This window comes from Balaenoptera acutorostrata, chromosome 13 (genome assembly GCF_949987535.1).
Source record: "Balaenoptera acutorostrata chromosome 13, mBalAcu1.1, whole genome shotgun sequence".
NCBI lineage: Eukaryota > Metazoa > Chordata > Mammalia > Artiodactyla > Balaenopteridae > Balaenoptera > Balaenoptera acutorostrata.
The window spans coordinates 60,828,349-60,849,545 of record NC_080076.1 but is presented as its reverse complement, the minus strand read 5'-3'; the positions used below and the strand labels follow the sequence as shown (position 1 = coordinate 60,849,545).

Sequence of the window (21,197 nt, the reverse complement as noted above, 5' to 3'; positions counted from 1 at the left end):
TCTATAGTAGGAAAATTGTATCATTCTATAGAGCTTTAAGTTTAAATCTGATTGAAATAGCAATTTATAAAAGAATAGGGGAAAATGTCTTTCAATTTCCTAAAGCTTGCTTTTATCAATGGTACAAATTATATCTTTACGGCAATTTGGATTTGAAAGTTTTTATAAAATCTGTTTTTTAACTAGCTGCAGAAAAACCTTTATATTGTATAAATACACTGGTAACTTGAGAGCAAATCACTGAAGAGTCTCCTTTTTTCAATTTCTGGCCATATTATAATGAAAGATTTCAGTTGCCTTCATTCACAGACTATGGTCCCAATTTTCTCAATGAAGATTCACTGAGATGGTTTTTTTTAATTCCATTACTAAAATATGTTAGTACATTTGTGAATAAGGAGAGTTTATTAAGGATAAAGTGTAAATCTGCCATACTAATAGCTGTCTTAGAAAAACTGTTTCCCTTTTTAAGAGATTACGAGGTACCACTTAGGACGTCACAAAGAAACTCAGAACGATTATGTAAAAGTTTCTTCCACTATCGGGGTCGGGGGGAGTGGTGATGGGATGAATTGGGAGATTGGGATCCACATATATACACGAATATGTATAAAATGGATAACTAATAAGAACCTGCTGTGTAAAAAATAAAGTTTCTTCCACTCTCATTTCAATGATATGAATTTTGTTGTTCATTTCTTACCATGTGAACCGTCTATTATTTTCCCAGGGCTGCTGAAGATTTATTGTCACAAATTCAGAAAAATTACCAGAAACCACAGGAAGAGTTGGAGGTATTAAAAGAAGCAGCAAGCAGCCTCCTTTCAAGACACAATAGTAAAGTGCAGGCTGCAGAAGAGCTCCTGAGGGAAGCAGAGAGGAAGACCCAGGAAAGCGGTCACCTGCTGCTCATCGTCAGGGCCAACCTGCGAGAGTTCAATGTGAGTCTCACCAGCTCTCTCCCCATTAGAGCTGGTACCCAATTCTCCCATGTAAACGATACCAGTCTTAGCTTCTTAAAAAATGAGCCCCGAAGGCTAACTTCAGCACATAGTGTCAGGCACCGAGGTTCAGAAGCCGACTTGCTTTTATGAAGCATCCTTAGAGGTGATTTTTGCTACAGGATAAAAAGCTGCGTGTTCAAGAAGAACAAAACTTGACGTCAGTGCTAATCGCCGAAGGAAGAGGGCTGCTTGATGCTGCCACTGCACCTGCAAATGCTTCAGGAAAGGCTCTAGCAGTAAGTCCCAACTCAGCAAAGCTGCAATACCCAAAGTTTCCAGAGAATCTTCCCACGTCTCAGATACATTGTTAAATAGTTGCACATGTAGTCACAATGTCCATTTCTCTATGTAGCAGTTAGAGCATCACCGGGATAAGCTGCTTCTGTGGACTGCCAAAATCAGGCACCACGTAGATGACCTGGTCGTGCAGATGTCCAAAAGAAGAGCACTGGACCTTGTCTACAGAGCGGAGGACCATGCCACTGAGCTCCAGAGACTGGCAGGTGCTCTGGACAGGTGAGACCACACCTTGCAGGAATTCTCAGGTTGTGATCTGTGGATCAGAGAGGATAAGCATGGCTATTTTGATCACAGTGTTGAGTCAAATTCTTTTTTTGTCTAAAAATGAAGACTTCTCTTGTATTTCCATGGCAAGGAGGATTTTCTCCCATGTCTGGTAATGTGGTTGACCATCAGCAGGACTGTATGATGGAAAAGTGCAAACTGAACCAGATAGGAATGAAAACAAATATTGTGCTTTGATATCAAGCCATCGAGGCCTTATGTATCTACCTGGTGCTCAGGACTTTATTGTTAGGTTGCATATGGACAGAACCAGATATTGATTTATTTATACATCTTGTCTTCTTGGACCTTGTGATCCGGCGGGCTTTATGCGTGGATGCAGGTTGTGGTTGCCCGTCCTGGACCATTAGAAGTGTTGGGAGTCTATTTTCCAACTCCTGAAAGATACCATCTCCATTACTTTCTACTACCTGAAGGTCTACCATTGTACTATCATAATTTTAACATATATTTTTGGATATTTGTCAAATATATCCTCAGCTTGTTAAAAATACCTTTAAATGAGAAGCACAGCTTTAGGCCAGTGGTTCCCAAATTGTTGCAGCAATACCCTGGGAACTTTAAAATACTGATGCCTGTGTCCACTTGCCTCTCTCCCATCCCCCGATGACTGTGGGATGTGAGCTGTACTTTTCCTTTTTTTTAAGATACTCAGGTGACCTAATGTGCAGCAAATGAGGGAATCGGGGTTTTAGGCCTTATCAGTGATTTACACAATATTGTTAGTTGGTACATTTATTTCTTTAGAATCTGTTATAAATTATGAGTGGAAAAAGTCTGGACACACTGGAATATGTGTGTTTCTGTGTGTTGGGTGTGTTTTGTGGAAGGAGAAAAATAAATATTTTTCCAGTTTGAGGAATGCTGCCATAAAAGATTAGCTCACACAATGAAAGCAACTGAAAACGATGTATTGAATAACATAGACTGTTGCTTAAATTATGTGCTGCATTGAGCACTACCGCCTATGTCTGCCATCAGAATCAGAAAATGGAATTACATACTCAGTTCTTCTCCTTTCCTCATCTTTCATTGTTTCCCAAAAGAGAAAAGAATGTTCTGACTACAGGCATAGCTACAACAAAATCTTTATTACTTAGTATGAGTAGTAAAAGCAATTTGGTGTGATACGTAAAGTTAAATAACATTATTAGCTTTTATTTATAAGTCACTGAATTTTGCCAGTGAAGTGGTAACAAGTAATAACTGCTGGTGTCTGGTTTGGGAGTCACCCAACTCAATAACCTCGGGAAGAAAATGAAGTAGGTTACTCAGCAGGCAAAGATGTGTCAATTGTCAGATTTCATTTTGAAGCTAGAGTGAGCTGGATGAAATTGCACCATTACCAGCTGGCAACTTCTTGAGTGATTTGCCCACTTACAAGAGTAAAGTTCAGATGATTGAAATATTATCTGATGCTCCTCCAAAACCCCTAGTGAATTTCCTCAAATTGGTCTATACTAATATACTAGCATCCTCATATATGCTTAGGAAAGCTTTTTTTTTTTTTTTTTTTAAATTAACACGTGCCGTAGCAGGAGAGATTACAACCAATGCAAACATGCAGCGGCACCCCAGACACACGCAGGGGGTTTGAGCAGAGATCAAAGAATGGATGGTTTAAAAGATGGGACACAGCAGTCATCTCTTCTTTGGGTGTTAATTAAACAGCAGTTCTTAGTGTTATCACTTCTTAAGATTACTTTTGGAGTTAGAGGGGAATCTACATGTTGACATGAAATCCTGTCTTCCTTGTTGATGATAATTCTCTAAGGGGGAAGAAACTGGAAGGCTTTTAAGAATAGTGGCGTAGTTCAGTTTAGTTGATCATAACATCTCTAAGTATGTTGATTTCACAGTGGCCTTGGAAATGTTAGTCATGTGTCCCTAAATGCGACCAGTGCAACCCATGTCCATTCCAACATCCGGAGCCTGATTGAAGAATCAGAGAAGTTGGTGAAAGATGCTCTCAGGACTGGGAGCAAGGCGAGCGTGGTAAGAAATGCCCTGGGGGCTTCCGTGTGTGCCTTCCTTTTCTGGGCACTGTGGGGCAGCCATCCTTCCCTGAGGTGCTTGAGCAGAGATGCAGTGGCTTAAATTTATGCTTGGCAACATTCTTTTCTGGTGGGATCTGTTTAAGGCTTCTGTCATCATGTGATGTAAGTTTTCATTTCCTAAGTCATAAATAATTCTTAGAACAAAAATGATAATGCTACTTGATATCCACTTGAGACAGCTTTTCTTACCCATGGTGAAGATCTTCATTTAACGGCTGGTTTTCGTGTGTATAGATTTAAAAATGGCTGTGTTCTTTCTCTTCAGCCACAAATTAGAACATATATTAAACATAAGATAGGACAGTTTAAATTGTCCCTGCCTGTTATCTGGCTGACTTCCTTGTTTGGAACTACACTGGAGGCTATTCTGATAGAATGGAGTTGCTTTCTCCACCTCCGCCCTGCCCTCCAGTTGCTATGTTTAAATTGTTCTGTTTTACAGGCCTCAGAATCTCTTGTTTCTAATGGGAAAGCGGCTGTCCAGCGCAGTGCTGAATTTCTAAAAGAAGGCAATAGCCTGAGCAGAAAGCATGGAGGTCAGTTTCCAGCTTGGACTGTGTTGATATTGGAGTGATTGTGGGCACATCTCTGAACATACTTCCAGAACATTCATCTTTCCTGGAGCAATTTGAAGCTTAACATTTCTTTGTCACAATAATATTCCAGTTTCCTATCATAGACATATCATATAATTTTTATTTTAGTGATATCATTTAATGTGCAGTCCCCTCCAATCTTCCGTAGACTCGATAAGCCTTCCGTGAGAACCAAAACCTCTACTCGCTGCTTTAGTTCTTCATAGCGTTTGTCAGGTTACCTGAGATTTCATGTGCTTCTCTATTCATCTCTCAGGGTTTCACAGTCTCTTGAAGAGATGTATTATGTTTGATTCCTCTTGTGTCTTCTTCATAGGGCTAATGTAATGTTAGACTCGTGGTAGGTTCTTATTAAATAATTACTGAATTAAATCATTATTGATTTATCTATTTAAAAAAAGACCTATGCAGTTTCATTTTTCCCAAGAGTTTCAGTAAGCAGTTTTGGCATATGTAAGAGTTATCCAATAAGCATAACACAAAATGGCAGAGGAATCTGTTGTGTAAGAGAAACATACAAATTTTATAACGTACAGTGGGGCTTCCCTGGTGGTGCAGTGGTTAAGAATCCGCCTGCCAATGCAGGGGACGTGGGTTCGAGCCCTGGTCCAGGAAGATCCCACATGCCACAGAGCAACTAGGCCCGTGAGCCACAACTACTGAGCCTGCACGTCTGGAGCCTGTGCTCCGCAACAAGAGAGGCCGCGATAGTGAGAGGCCTGTGCACCGCGATGAAGAGGGGCCCCCGCTTGCCGCAACTAGAGAGAGCCCTTGCACAGAAATGAAGACCCAATGCAGCCCAAAATAAATAAATAAATAAATAAATAAATATAACGTATAGTGTACCTATCACCTTAATATACTCTAATACAACAAAAATATTGTCTTTTCCTACGGGAGTAAATAGTGGGCCATAAACAAGGCTCATACCCCTTAGACTACTTCCATGTCCAGTCCTGGACCCTTCCACAGCTGTCTGAGCCAAGGGCTTGGATGGGTGCATATTTTTTGTTTCTCTGTGAGTGGCACAATTTAGAATTTATGTTCATCTCACAATATAAAAAGTCCCTAATTCTCGATCATAAAGCTTTTTTTTTTTTAAGCAGATATTCATTTTTAATTATTATTTATTTATTTATTTATTTTTGGCTGTGTTGGGTCTTCGTTTCTGTGCGAGGGCTTTCTCCAGTTGCGGCAAGCGAGGGCCACTCTTCATCGCGGTGCGCAGGCCTCTCAACTATCGTGGCCTCTGTTGTTGTGGAGCACAGGCTCCAGACGCTCAGGCTCAGTAGTTGTGGCTCACGGGCCCAGTTGCTCCACAGCATGTGGGATCCTCCCGGACCAGGGCCTGAACCCGTGTCCCCTGCATCGGCAGGCAGACTCTCAACCACTGCGCCACCAGGGAAGCCCCCCATAAAGCTTTAAACACAAACTCTAGCATCACTGTTGATGGGCGGTAGCTTTAGTTTACATAACTAAAGGTATTTTGTAGGCCACAAAATAGTGAACTTTCTGGCAATTAAAACTACGCAGAACCATCATGTTCATCATGGATTTTATCAATAATTTATTTTTTAACCAGGCGTTCAGAATCCAAATGTGATTGTGTATTATGAACAGCAATTTTAAAAGTAAAAGCTTTGATCCAACAGCTTTGATCAAACATGAAGGAGGATGAGTTGAGTGCCTATTGGGTGGTTAGAAAGGAGCAGGAAAGTAGGGGAGGGACCCTGGCTGAGAAGCAGGTGGGGGACTGAGAAGAAGATTCCAGAGCAGGAGCCTGTGTTTGGGGTCTTACAACCTAGGGGACAAAGGTGGCCAAGATTTGGGTGTGGATAGGAAGTTAGTAAGTCTGATTAAGACTGAGTGACTTAAACACAGTTTTTCACCCTAGAGCTCTAATTAAATTGGGCATGAATTGAGGAAGAAATATTAGTGAGAAGGGAAACAACGTAGAAAAAATGATCAAGTAAGCCCCAAAACACACAATTTTTATAATGAGTGGTGCTAAGTCTTGCTGGAAAAACTTTCAATACTTGGGGTCTCTGTAGAAAGCTGCTGATTTTATAGATGGGTCGGGAATGATAAAACTCTCATGTAGGCAACATTTTAGGACTAGCCTAAAAGGGAACACTTTTTCCCCTTTGAATAGGTATCGCATTGGAACTGAGTGAATTGAAAAATACTGCAAAGAGATTTCAAGAGAATGCTGATAAAATTACTAAGCAGACCAATGAATCACTCTTGATACTTAGAGCAATTCCTGAAGGTAAGTGGAAAGGGGGTTCTTGATTTAATTATTATCTTCTTGCTGCAAAACCCTTAACACATGAGCATGAGGAAGACCTGCCTCAGGTCTGATGGAGACCCCTCACCCGAAATGAGGCCAAGATCGATTAGAGGAATATGGTTTGGAAGTGAAGATCGCTATGTTTTTTATAACATCAGAACACCTGCATTGAAGTAGTAGAATTATACCTGAAAAACAAAAGCCTTAGATTCTTTATGCTACCGTGTTAATTGCTTACTTTTAAAATGGGCCTGAGATGAAAGAAGGGCCATTCAAAGAAGCCAGGAAGTAAAGAAGCTGGAATGTTCCTGCTTTAGGGGGAAATGCTAGATTCATTACAAATGTGGGAAATTAGAGAATTCTTGTTTGGAAATTAAAGAAATCTTCCTTTGTGAGGCGATAAGCATTCTAAAATAGATCACTTTTTTTTTTTAACGTCTTTATTGGAGTATAATTGCTTTACAATGGTGTGTTAGTTTCTGCTTTATAACAAAGTGAATCAGTTATACATATACATATGTCCCCATATCTCTTCCCTCTTGCATCTCCCTCCCTCCCGCCCTCCCCACCCCACACCTCTAGGTGGTCACAAAGCACAGAGCTGATCTCCCTGTGCTATGCGGTTGCTTCCCACTAGCTATCTATTTTACGTTTGGTGTTGTATATATGTCCATGCCACTCTCTCTCTTTGTCACATCTTACCCTTCCCCCTCCCCGTATCCTCAAGTCCATTCTCTAGTAGGTCTGTGTCTTTATTCCCATCTTGCCACTAGGTTCTTCATGACCTTTTTTTTTTTTTCCTTAGATTCCATATATATGTGTTAGCATACTGTATTTGTTTTTCTCTTTCTGACTCGCTTCACTCTGTATGACAGACTCTAGGTCCATCCACCTCACTACAAATAACTCAATTTTGTTTCTTTTTATGGCTGAGTAATATTACATTGTATATGTGTGCCACATCTTCTTTATCCATTCATCCGATGATGGACACTTAGGTTGCTTCCATGTCCTGGCTACTGTAAATAGAGCTGCAGTGAACATTTTGGTACATGACTCTTTCTGAATTATGGTTTTCTCAGGGTATATGCCCAGTAGTGGGATTGCTGGGTTGTATGGTAATTCTATAAAATAGATCACTTTAATATTGATGGTTTGGAAATGCAGTGTTCATTAAAATTTTAAATAGGATAACTTTTTAAAAGTATAACACAGGCGAGTTGTGCTGTGGTGATTTATTTATTTTACACTCCTTCAACCTTTTCTTTTTTCTTTATAAGATTATTTTAAAAGTCCTATAAGATAGCCAAACATCTCCAAAGTTCTTCTGTCTGCTGGTTCATCTTATAAGCATGAAAGTTACTGTGGGGAGCTGGACTTGCGGCGCTTTGGACTGACTTAAATCAATGGAACATTTTCTGATATGGAAATTTCTTTTTCTCTTATTTATCTGTTTTTAAGGATACATGGTGTATGTTGATCAAGCACTCAAAAATAACTTTTTATTTGGAAGCAATTTCCAACTTGCCAAAAAGTTGCAAGAAGAGTAAAAAGAACACCTGCATACCCTTCATCCAGCTTCTTCTAGTGTTAATCTTTGCCCCGTTTGTGATTAAACACTTTAAAAATGAATACGAGTGCCTTTAAAAAAAAACCATCAACCAGATTTTCTAGAATAACTGAATTCCACTTTATTTTTAGTGACCATTTAGTTTTTACTGCACTGTTATGGAAATAACAGCCAGTTGATGTTGTGGGCAGGTACACTTCCTCTAGCCTAGGATACTTCCATGTCACCTACAGATTTAAATTCCCAAACCTTCTTATGTAGACGCAGAATGATTTGGAGACGGCGTTAATGACCATGAGAAGGGAGTGATAGGAAAGGGACCAAAGAAAGAAGTTTAGATTATTAATATGTAAGACACTGAGCACATGGCATCTCGTTGTATATTGAAATCATATTTCAGTACAGAGGGTTGTCATCAAAAATATTTCATTCATCCGTAAAAGGAAGCAGTAGAGCGTATGATATGCAGCCTTAATATTGCCATTAAAAACAGAAGCCCCCTTTTGTGTTCAACAACCAGCAAAAAATTCTGTAACATGTGTCTCTGTAAAATTACAATTTTTGTGGTTTTATGGTTTTCTCTGTGTTTAACCACCAGAGTGCATGCTTGCATATAAATTTATTTCAGGTGTCAGAGACAAAGGCGCCAAAATCAAAGAGCTGGCCACATCTGCAAATCAGAGCACTATGAGCACGCTAAAGAACGTCGTGGGATTGGGCCAGAAGCTGTTGAATACGTCCAGTGACCTGTCCAGGGTTAATGCCACGTTACGAGAAACAGACAAACTCCTCCGTGACTCCTCAGTGACCAGTAGGTCGTGGTCTCCCCTCCCATTAGGAAAGTCTGTGTCGAGCCGTTTGAGTTTGCCAAGGGCACAGTGGTGCCTTGTTCACAAACAGCAGTCCTAAAAAATAAAAATGCACCAACATCTGGATTTGCACTTATAAAAAGAGAAGGGCCTTGGGTGATGCCTTGTGCTGGTGCATTTTTCATATATTTACCAAAATGCCAAGGATTTGATTATTAGGATATTCTAGTTTATCCAGTGCATTAGTAATGACCAGTTCATTTCTCTTGTTTCCTCCCTCCTGCCAACTTTCTCGCCACCTCATATTTTAGCTTTGTTAGCTGGAAGAAAAGTCAAAGATGTGGAAACACAAGCGAACCTTTTATTTGATCGGCTGAAGCCTTTGAAGATGTTAGAAGAGAACCTGAGCAGAAACCTATCAGAAATCAAACTGCTGATCAGCCAGGCCCGGAAGCAAGCAGCGTCTGTGAGTGCCCAGCACCCATGCAGCTGAGGCTCCTGGAACTGCAAGTCCCAGAGGCCTCCTGTGCAAAGGGCCTTCGGTCACGCTTTCTACTAACCAGCTCTCAGTAACCCCAGATTCCTCACAGCCTTGTTTCCAAGTATATTTAAAGCCTTGTCTTATATATATTTACCTAAGTCTATTTAAGTCTATTTAATTAGTCTCATTTTCTTTGAGTCCTGCTTTTTTTGGTGTGTTTCAGAATGTTGTTAGCAAAGAGATCTGTGTCCTTATGGACATTTATCATCGTGGCCTAGATTTATAGATCTGCACCAACTAGCTAGATGGTGCAGAACACATTAGGTCTGAGTGTCAGCATGACTCTAAGTCTCATTGGTTGCATATGGTGCGATTTCCATCATTTTACCAACTTTGTGTTCATAATCCAGGTACTCTTCAGAATGTTCATACAGTGTGGGCCTCATCTCTATGATTCTGACAAAACAGCTTGAATTGCATGAATGCTGCACAAATCCAGGTCACTAACTGCATAAAACACACAGTTTGAGAGACTGTTTCCTGGCCATCCTCGGCACATGACATTGGCCGTGCGCTCAAGGAGAGGCATTTCAGGGAAATAAGACTTGAGAGAATATCATTTGTCATGCTCCTGGGGACCTATAGACAATAGATGTGACCTCTGGTCTAAAGAGTATCTTCCTGAAGTTTCTAGCCAAGAAAAAGGAGCTCTGGATTCTTTGATCCCTGAGTGACTTCACTTTGGGAAAAGGGCTGTAGGTTTACAAGAGCTCTGGTTTCCATCTGTTTTAGTTTCAGTCACCAAATAAATGTAAACCCGTTGGATGGTTCCAAGTGCTCTGGTTAATATAAACTTATAATCTTGAAGGTTAATATAAGGATTATATGCAAGTAATTACTTATCAGAGAAATATATAAGTGAAATAACTGCTCTATAAATATTTGCTGAATAAGTAGATCAACCCTCCATTTATTCCATAAATGATCATCAAATGTCCTGTGTCAGCTATAAGATTCCAAGGTGATTTGGATAAGTTCCTTGTCTTTGAGGAATTAAATCTCACATGATAGAGTTCCCAACATAAAATTTCCTTTTAAAACCTGACTGACTTTTCCATATTAAAATATTTTACCAAATAAAATAAGTTTCATCATCATCTGATTTTCACCTTATGAGACACGAAGCATTGTGCATTATCCAGAGAGGAAACCTACTAGCAGTGACGATCTGGAACAGAATAGCACTGTTCAACTCCAGGCGTGCTGCCACTGTGGGGCCCTAAATGACTTTTAGGCACTTAGGGACACTTCCCTTTTCCTTCTACAGATCAAAGTTGCTGTGTCTGCAGACAGAGACTGTATCCGGGCCTACCAGCCTCAGATTTCTTCTACCAACTATAACAGCTTAACACTAAATGTGAAGACGAGCGAACCTGACAACCTTCTCTTCTACCTGGGGAGCAGCACCAGTGTGAGTATGACCCACAGAAGCGACGCTGAGTCTCTAAGGGACAGAGCGTATTTTCTGAATTGGTTAAAAAAAAATAGGGCCTTTGTGAAATCACTGATTCTTCTACGAGAACTAATCTTTTGCTAAACTGGTAACATTAGATTAAAAATAATCAAACTACAGAACTGAATGCCTGTGAGGAGAAGAGTGGCATTTATGAAAAGTACCTCCCTCTGCCATCTTAACTGTGAGCTGTGGGACAGAGCTTTTCTTAATGTCTCCTGTGACCTCTGAAGCCACAGAGTTGTGCTTTGGGTCTGTCGACCTGGGCGGCTGTTACCAGGAGCGGAGACGTGCACCACAAGGGGCATATCAGAATCGTCAAGCTTCCCCCCAGGCTCTTCCACCCAGCGAGATTCCCAGGGTTCCCAGAAGGTGCGTCCCCTATGGAAGACTATTGATTCATTTGACTGTGTCATTGGGAACAGGTCAGAGCCCTTGGGTATGTTAGGGCAGAGAATATTAGCAAGCACAAATGCCATCTGAAATGTCTTCTTAAGATACAAGGTGCAAAGCACAGGTCAGCCCGTGATGTAGGATTTCATGGCTCCTGTCTTGCTGTACATCTCACGTTCATGCATTGCCTTCTCAGACTGGGCAGACAAACAAGTGCAATGCCTCCCCTCATGACCCCGGTAGAGGCTGGTAACCCCCAGCAAGTTTTCTTGGAGAACTTCATGGGAGGCTTCATGGAGGGCTACACTGGGCAAGGGTGGTGGGCAGTGATGGCCAACGGTGGCCACCATCTCCAGTACCAATACTCCCGGTCATGCTCCAGCTCCAGGGAGGGGAGCATTTAAAGACAAAAGACGATCTTTTTTGTTTCATACTTTAAAAAAAATTTTAAAAACAGAGAAAATGCTGTAAGAACTCATCTTTTAAAGTGTTTTGGTAGTCATGCACAGTCTGGCATGTGAACTCATCCCAACTCATGCCCTGCACCCCAGGCTGATTTCCTGGCAGTGGAGATGCGGCGAGGGAAAGTGGCCTTCCTCTGGGATTTGGGCTCCGGGTCCACACGTTTGGAATTTCCAGACTTCCCGATTGATGACAGCAAATGGCACAGTATCTATGTAACCAGGTAGCAGAGAAAGTTCTCTCTGAGCATCTCGCTTTTTTTAACTGCATCTTATAAGTAATTACATGTTTGTAACATCATATAACAGTCTTTGAAATTTCTGGGAAGTCAGATTATAGTGAAAGAATACTTGGTTTAGATTAACTATAGAAATAATTTTTTTTCATTATTACAGAAGAAATAAAGTTTGTTAGCAAAACCAACAATCAAAAGAAGAAAAAAGTTAAAAGTTTATGTTGCCTTTAGAATGTTAGGTCCAAGTCTGAGGCAGCCAACCCAGTAAAATGTTTGCACCCCAGCAGAGGGGAGTAAAGTGCGGCGTGGTGGAGATGCCACGTGGCTGGCAGTGGTACAAGTAGGACAGAAGATAAGGGTACAAGTGGGGGATGCGTTTTCTCAAAATTCAGGCACGAAGCAAAATTCTTCCTTCTAAAGCCCCTCCCCAGAGGCAACTGCTGTTAAGTGGCTGTAGGTATAGCTTTCTTTTCACTTTTCTGTAATATCACAGTTGGTTGGTGATGGTGTGTTGTTGGAAATTTCTGATTTTTACTTTGTTATCTGAAAAAATGGGGTAATAATAAAGGCAGTAGACCGTTCCAAATATATTTAGTTCATTATCTGAAACTATTTTAAGCAAGGAGGTAACATGATGGAATTTATGTTTTAAGAAGAAATACTCCACAAGATTTTGGAATGCAAACTAGGGGTGGGATGGGCAAGACTGGAAGCAGGGAGACCAGCTGGAGACATGGGCAGAAGCAGATGGAGGCTGTGTGTGAAACAGATGTGTGTGTATGTGGACCAACTTGCAATTCTGCAGGTGCTCTTTTTGCAACTCTTTGACCCTTAGGTTTGGAAACATTGGTTCGTTGAGTGTAAAGGAAATGAGTGCATCTCAGAAGCCACCACCAAAAACAAGTAAATCCCCTGGAACAGCTAATGTTCTGGATGTAAACAATTCAACACTAATGTTTGTTGGAGGGCTTGGAGGACAGATCAAGGTAATCTTCTGAACGTTCATCTGAACAGTGCTGATTGGCTGATTTTACCAATGTATAAAATGAATATGTTTAAATGTTTGAAAATATTCTAGGCAGATGAAGATTTTCCTGCTTCTATTATTTTGTTTAATGACAGTTCATCTGCAGAGTTGGGTTGGTTTTGTAAAGGATCATGCTTAATAGATAGCATAATGGAAAAGAAGCCGATGGTTCATTTTATTATTCGTTTTTTTCCCCCAATTATAAAAGAGGAAACTCAATATTCCACATGAATTTCTGTAAACTCCCTTTATCTCTATTCTGACTCTAGTGGTAGACTAATAACTAATTAGCAGTTAGCAAAAGAGCCCATCGTATATATTTTATTACATCAGTTATCCTCTCACCCAATAAAGTTCAGTCACCTGGACTTGGTTCAGTGCTCTGAAATGAGAGTAAGGGTCCCAGTTCCCAGCAGGCCCTCACCACTGACCACATTCTCTGGGTCTCTTTCCTCATTAGTTAAAGGGCCTTCTCTCCAGTGACCCTAGTAACTGACATGACCTTTGAGATCTTGTCCTGCTGTCATTCATTCTAGGATTCCAATTCATAATTGGAAGGAAGTTCAGTGATCACAAACTGGTCGTTTTCCTGGATGTTGTTTTCTCAAAATTTGGATCTATTAGATCTGAGCTCCCAAGGAGGAGTTTTGTGCACTTAGAGAATATATTTCTTTTCACCAAATATACTTGGATTATGTTGTTTGTTTGTTTACATTAGAAGTCTCCTGCTGTGAAGGTTACTCATTTTAAAGGCTGCATGGGAGAGGCCTTCTTGAATGGACAGTCGATTGGCCTATGGAACTATATTGAAAGGGAGGGGAAGTGCCACGGCTGCTTTGGAAGGTAACGTGCCCCACGAGTAACACATAAGATGCTAATATGCACGGTGACACTGTCCTGGGAGAAGGTTAGAGTTGCAGCATTTCCCAAACTCATTTGACCCTGAACTCTTTTTAAAAAGGAGCATTCCAGAGCTGCTTACGTTCCATAGAACATACTTCGCAAGTGCTGAAGTAGACACAAACCGGTGCTTTATGCCTACATTTGTAAATGGATTAAACTGTCTTCAGTTTAGATAAGTGCCCCTACCTACTAGCCAAAAACTTTAGCTCAGTGAGTTGATAAACTACTTCTAGCAACGGAATCCATTTGAGCGGGCCAGTAATTAGAATTCATTGTGCTTTTTACCTTTGTGTGTAATTTTCCATTATTAAATCATTAGCATGGTCCATTGATGTCCTTTAGATTTAAAAAAAATTTTTTCTTTATAATCATTTACCTTTAACTTTGATTTATATTACCAAGTAAGCTAACTGATTTTTTTTTATTCCTCTTTGAATATACTTACACTTCTTTAACATGGTGTCAGCATATGCTTATAATTATGAACAATCTCTCAGATCCTTCAAGGATAGTATAAAATAAACCATTGATTCTAACAGTTCACATCTAAATATGGGAAAAAAACTTTCATTTAGTCAGCAGGCCTTTATTCTTGTGTTACTTTTGAGAGGCTGTTGCAATAGAGCACTGGCTGCACGGCTGACCTTGACCAGACAGTCATCTGTTTCTGGGCCCTCTGCTCGGTACTGGTGATGGCAACATCAGTCACCCAAGCTTATCTCCTCCAGTGTCTCATGGTCTACGGAAAATTACCTAAAATACTTTTTTGTGGTAACATAAAAAAGAGCTCCGCGCTGTAGGGGCAATGGTAGGTAGAGCATCCTGGGTGTGGAGCCCAAGTGATGCCTCCTCTCCCATGTGACAGCTGCACGGAGTCTGACGGGTCCCCATCTCATGGGTGACAGCTTGGATCAGAGCAGTCTAGTCATTCTTCCAGGGTCACTGGGCTGAGAGCTGGGAGGGAGGGCATCTGCCCAGTCCTGCGTACCGCAGGGCTCCCCCCCGGCCCCCCATAAATGCTGGGCACTGGAGGAAAGCCAGCCATGAAGTGCTGTGGCAGACCCTTTGCCATTTGTCCCAGCCTCTTACCCAGGCAGGGGCCTGGAGCTGCCTTCCTGAGGCCCAGCTGGGGAAAGGCACACCGGCCTCATGGTTATTAGAACGGAAGTCTGACCCACAGGGGACGAGCCCCAGAAATGTGCCGCTGACCCGAGGGATGTCAGCCTTCTCAGGAGAATTGCATTCAGTCGTCGTTTCCTTTGCATTCATCCCTCTTGGTGGCCACCTGACTTGGGCAGGCCCTGCTGAAGGAGAGAAGCCAGAAGCAAAGACTCAACCTTCCTGAGAACAGAGAACTCCTGAGCTCTGGGGAAGGAGAGGGCAGACGGATTTCTGGAATTTCGTTTGAAACCTGGCTTTGCATTTTCTTGTGTGTGTTCTTGTGCGAGAACTTAATCTTTGAGGCTCAGCTTTTAATAGGCAAAATGGGACCCCACTAGGACCTCTGAACACAGTACAATACTCAGAGCTAAACCAGAGTGAACATTTGCTATGTACCAGGCACCGTTTAAAGAGCTTTACATGTATTAAATCATGTATAGCCCTTCCAGAGAGGTTCTAGTGTTACCACTATTTTACAAATGAAGGAAATGAGACACAGAGGGGTTAGGTAACTTTTCTGAGGTCACACAGCTAGTAAGTTGGAGAGCTGGGATTTGAACCCTAGCAATCTGGTTCTAGAGTGTGTGTCCTTAGCTACATGAAACCGGTTGCCAAAAGATAAAGCAATGGGACATGCTTCTAGGAGGCCAAAGTTTTAAGGATTAAATAATTGAGAATTAGGCCACAGTTTGTTTATGCAGAGTGCATTTCCTTAAAGTTATACTTCCTTATAAGAGATCTCAAGACAGAAATTTTTAGAAAAAGCAGGACTGTAGAAAGCTATAAATTTGAAACCTCAGGTTTTACAAAGCACTGCTACATTTTGTTTTGTTAATGGAAACAATTTCACTGTTGTGTTATTCTGTTCCTGCTTGGAGATGTGACACAGAGTGGTTATTACACCTTCAACTGGGAGAAGTGCAAATTCATACCCCAGAACACCCTAATCTAATTCACTCTCGGGCCCTATGACATTCCAGAAAAGTACTTTTTGAACATAATAATGATATGTTCTAAGTACTTTGTACCTGAAGAGTGAATCAAGTCAGCTTTTTGAGACGTGGGGAAAACTGGAAAACACTTATCTAAGAAGTGCTGGGGTCTATGGTATATAACTGCTGTAAACTTATCCTGCAGATTTTTGAGATTCTTTTTTGTCAATGATATTTTTGTAAACTGATCCTTCTGGCACATTGGTACATACTTGTTTTCCATCATTAGTCCAGTTTAGTTGAATTAGTTAAAAACGAGCATAAGGTGATACATGCCAATATAAAATTTATTCTGAAAGTGCTGGAATTAAGAAAGGACATTAAAGGAAACTAGACATTAAGGGACATCAAAGTCACATTAAAGGGAATTAGAACAAATGAAAATCTAGTCACTAAGTAGAACTATTTATAGCAGTAATCCATCCTTTGAGGGAATTTCTTTTTACTACAGTGAACACTGCCCACGTTAACTTTCATTTCCTTACAAGGCAACTGGGTGTTTGTCTCGCATAATTTCATGGGGAGCATATTTTAAGATATTATGACTTATACTTGTTATCAAATTATGGAAATAAATGCTCTATCACAACTTTTGTGAGGAAGAACTCAGTAAAAGTATCATGTGTTCTCTTTAACTACCTTCCTAAGAATAGATTGTGTTTCACCTTCTCTCCTTGCAGCCCCCAGAATGAAGATGCTTCCTTCCATTTTGATGGGAGTGGGTATTCTGTCATGGAGAAGATGCTCCGGGCTACTGTGACGCAGATAATTATGCTTTTTAGTACCTTTTCACCTAATGGGCTGCTTCTCTACCTGGCTTCAAATGGCACCGTAAGAGTCTGTGGGGCCCTGCACCCTACTGTGTATATACAGTTGGACTGCTATGAGGATATTTATGTTTAATGATTGTTTTCTGAGCACATGCTAGTATAAAATGTACGTATGTATGCCATACTAGTCCCCCATTTTAAATGATTTATCAGTACAAAATCATTAAAGAACGTTTGGAAAATATAGAAGCATATCAAGTAGAAAATAGCTTCCTATCATTATAAATATCAGTTAAACATTTATTATTAAATTTTGAGCTTGAATAAGACATCTTGTTTTACTCATTCTGACCACCTTATTTGAATTCCATCACAGGAAGTTCATGTTCTTATTTTTATCTTATGTGCTGCTGATTTTCTTAATCTTCTAGTTTTATTTTTAGGATTGACCCAGTTGTCAATCTAAGTGAAAAAAACAGAGATTCCACTTCTCTTCCTGCATTGTAGATTTTGATGACCATGAGTTTATCTGACATATGTCTGTATATTATTCTAGAAAGCCTTTGTGGACACTTTTAATTTTGGACTGTTGGGCCAGATCCTGTTTTCTCAGTTTGACTGTAGGAGGTTTCCGCCATCCCTGACTTGGAGAGAAAGGAAATCTTGTGATAATAATGTAGACTTGGGTAACTCTTTTCTTTTTTACAGAAAGACTTCTTATCCATCGACCTGGTCGACGGCAGAGTTAGAGTTACAGTTGACCTGGGTTCTGGGCCTCTTGCTCTTATTACCGACAGACGCTATAATAATGGAACCTGGTACAAAATTGCCTTCCAGCGAAACAGAAAGCAAGGTAAATGCACAGGTAGACGGACGGAATGTTGGTCGCCCTCATAGGAATAGAAATCTTTCCAAAGTCAGCAGTCTTTTTTTACTTTAGCTTTCTAGGTATTCTTAAATGATATTCTAATCAAAAGCCATTGTTTTCTTTGGAATACTAAGCACCAGGATTCACATTTTGCTGGAGGAATATTCTAATTCTCTTTGTCTATGGTTTCCAAATGCATTATTTAACATTAAATGCTGAATTGGAATCAAGGATCAAATTGATTCTATTTTCTTTCACACACATACTGTTACCATTTAGCATGAATATTCTGGATTTATTGACTTTTGTAAAGAGGGTTTTCATTTGTCCTTTAACAGTCAAGAACATCCCCTGGTCAAATTTGCAGAATGTAAAAGAATATGCCTTTGTAAATGAACTTTGTTAGACGTCTGTGTTTACTTTATTGTAGAAAATGACTCATTTTCTTGTCTATTCCTCTTGATCTTCTCTAGGACTCCTAGCAGTTATTGATGCCTATAACACCAGCTACAAAGAAACCAAGCAAGGGGAAACTCCAGGAGCATCTTCTGACCTCAATCGTCTAGATAAGGATCCAATTTATGTGGGTGGATTACCTAGGTCAAGAGTTGTAAGGTATGATACCACATTGCAGAATTTTCATGTCCCTAATTACCAACTGCCTTAGTTTCCGTAACAAAGTTCCACAGACTGGGCAGCTTAAACAACAGAAATGTGTTGTCTCACAGTTCTGGAGGCTACAGTTCCAAAATCCGGTGTCAGCAGGGCCGCTTCCTTCTGAGGATTGTGAGAAAAAATCTGTTCCATGCTTGTCTCTGAGCTTCTAGTAGCTTCAGGCATTCCTCAGCTTGTAGGTGGCATTCTTTATCTGTGTGGACATGCTGTCTTCCCTCTGTGTGTGTCTCTCAGTGTCCAAATTTCCCCTTTTTATAAAGATACCAGTCATACTGGATTAGGACCTACCCTACTGACCTCACCTTAACTTGATTACAACTGTAAAGACCCTATTTTCAAATAAGGTCACATTCACAGGTACTAGGGGTTAGGACTTCAAAATCTTTTGGTTGGGGTGGGGAAACACAATTTAACCCATAATGTTCTGTTTTGATTAGTATGCCACATAATTGGGAAGTAAAGAAAGCCTTCTGCAATAGAATTTATGATTTTCTATTTATTGCCTATAAAACATCTAAAAATTGTTACTGTGCAATATTTGGAGACCCACTTTCCATCACACGTCACTCTCCTGTTCAGACATTCTAGAGTAGTAGAATCTTTTTGGTGACAAAAAAAAAAGGATCATGCTTTCTGCAGACTTATCTGGATTCCCCTTTTGGTGATTAGAATGAATAATGTATGTGAAAGTTTAAAGACCAACATCAGCAAGTTGGATTAAAGATAGCAGAGGAGAGATGCACTGATTCTTGTTCTTGTTTAGCTTTGTGACTTTAATAATTTCATAAACTTTCTGTAGTTCACTGTCCTCAATTTTGTAATTTTGGACTGGGGACAAAGTAAGCTCTAAGTTTCTTTCACACCACTGTAAAAAAGGCATATACGGCCAGCAATCAAGGCAGCCTAGCTTCCAGGGAGTGGAATCACCAAATGTCCAAACCGAGTCACTCAGCCCAGTGGTTTTCAAATGTATATTTGTAGCAGTACCTCATCTTCAAGCCGGCTTCTTATACAGAAGTGCAGCCACTCCAGTTGCTATGGGTTGAGCAGCCCAGAATCCACTTCCTGACACACCCCCTTCTCTGCCAGAAATGTGTGAAAGTTCCAAGGAACATAGTTTACAACCACAGTCACCCGCCTGCAGGGTCTTGGAAATAAATGTCCCTAAACTTCAGGGGAGTTGGTCGCTTGTCCCAGGTCTTACCCCTCTGCCAAGGCAGAGCCAGGACGGGAAGCCTCTCTCCTAATCCCTGATTACAGATGTCATTCCTAACATAGTGGCATTGGGATGTTTCTGCGGTTACAAGCTGTGTTGTAATTCATTTGTTCTTTACCTAAATGGTACACAGTGTAGACCCTGGAGAAAAGGACAGAGTCCCTTTTCTAGGAAGACATCTCAAATCACAGACTTTCATGATAGAAGGGTCTTGGGTATCATCGGGGCCAGTCTCCTCATTTACAATGGAAGAAACTGAGATTCGGAAAGGTTGAAATTTGCCCTAAATCATGTGGTTTCTTAATGACCGACAGCTCATTGCACAGCACAGAGAAAAAGTGAGACATGACATGTAGCAAGAAGCCATGGTCCTGCACAGTTCTCCTGTCACTAGCTGATGCTTCAGGGTGTAACTGGGAGATGTTCAGTAGTCTCCATCATTTGGAAATGTTAGCCTGAGTACATTAAAGCTCACCCCACCCAGCAGAGTGACAATTTCTGTTAATAAAAATATGGTATTGGCTTAGTATCAAAGAAATAAGGGTTTTGGATAATCCCAGACTTCACCAAATGCAGTTATTTCCTTCAGGAGGAAGTTCATGAATATGTGGTATGGACAAGAGCCGATGCCGTCTCTAACCAAGAGATCCTGGGAAATCACATTGCCCAACTTGCCCCCGTGGGAGGTGAATGTTTGCTCTACACGGGGACCGGATTGAAATCTAAGTGCTATAATTTCCTTATGGCAGTGCACTGTCTCTCTTACAATTAGCCTCTGTTTTAGTGACTATATCTAAATGGTAATGACTATATAGTTTCCCTTAAAATATTAAGCATGTTTTTATCTAGGTAGCCATCTAGGTAATCAGCCTCACTAAATTCAATCCCTTTCTTTAGTCCTAAGGAGAGTACATGTTTGACCTGAATTCTCACCATCAATAGTCTTGTTAGAGGGAGACCTAGACATTTATGAGAATGACACGTGGAAAGAGATCTTTCTTATTTGTAGGTCCATTTTTATTTCTTCTTTCAAAACTGGAGTTATAAAATCCAATTTTGTTGCTGTTGTTCTCTTGCCCTTCCCTACAGGAAAGGTGTCACCAGCAAAAGCTACGTGGGCTGTATCAAAAACCTGGAAATATCTAGATCGACCTTTGATTTACTCAGAAATTCCTACGGAGTGAGAAAAGGCTGTATACTGGAGGTGGGAAGCGTTTTATTAATATTGGGATGAGTTTCTATAAATGCCCACTGATTTACTAACATAATAAGGCAACAGGATCTAAACCAGGGGTTTGAACAGAAAAGAGGTGGTGGGGAAAATGGCAGCAGCCTCCAGGGTGGGAGGTTCAGCATGTGGGTGGGCCTCACGGTGCTTTCTCCTCTCCTTTGTGACCAGCCTGTCCGAAGCGTTAGCTTCTTGAGAGGCGGCTACGTTGAATTGCCACCCAGGTCCTTGCCACCAGATTCGGAATTGTTGGCAACATTTGCCACCACAAACAGCAGCGGCATCATCCTGGCTGCCCTGGGCCAGCATGGGGAGAAGCAAGGTCACCGGCAGGCCCACGGGGTGAGTGGCTCAAAGGCTCT

General features: G+C 40.9%; 1 protein-coding gene across 1 annotated transcript in view; it reads left to right on the top strand.

Moving 5' to 3' along the window:
* LAMA1 (laminin subunit alpha 1) overlaps positions 1-21,197 on the top strand; it is a 149,897-nt gene that overhangs the window by 103,682 nt on the left and 25,018 nt on the right. The window contains exons 37-53 of the mRNA XM_057527375.1: positions 731-941; positions 1,124-1,240; positions 1,357-1,520; positions 3,449-3,584; positions 4,089-4,182; positions 6,395-6,511; positions 8,731-8,913; positions 9,223-9,377; positions 10,720-10,863; positions 11,850-11,983; positions 12,831-12,981; positions 13,741-13,865; positions 16,759-16,909; positions 17,557-17,701; positions 18,190-18,331; positions 20,697-20,811; positions 21,007-21,177. Coding sequence (XP_057383358.1) covers positions 731-941; positions 1,124-1,240; positions 1,357-1,520; positions 3,449-3,584; positions 4,089-4,182; positions 6,395-6,511; positions 8,731-8,913; positions 9,223-9,377; positions 10,720-10,863; positions 11,850-11,983; positions 12,831-12,981; positions 13,741-13,865; positions 16,759-16,909; positions 17,557-17,701; positions 18,190-18,331; positions 20,697-20,811; positions 21,007-21,177 — 2,455 coding nt within the window. The remainder of the gene's footprint in view (positions 1-730; positions 942-1,123; positions 1,241-1,356; positions 1,521-3,448; positions 3,585-4,088; positions 4,183-6,394; positions 6,512-8,730; positions 8,914-9,222; positions 9,378-10,719; positions 10,864-11,849; positions 11,984-12,830; positions 12,982-13,740; positions 13,866-16,758; positions 16,910-17,556; positions 17,702-18,189; positions 18,332-20,696; positions 20,812-21,006; positions 21,178-21,197) is intronic.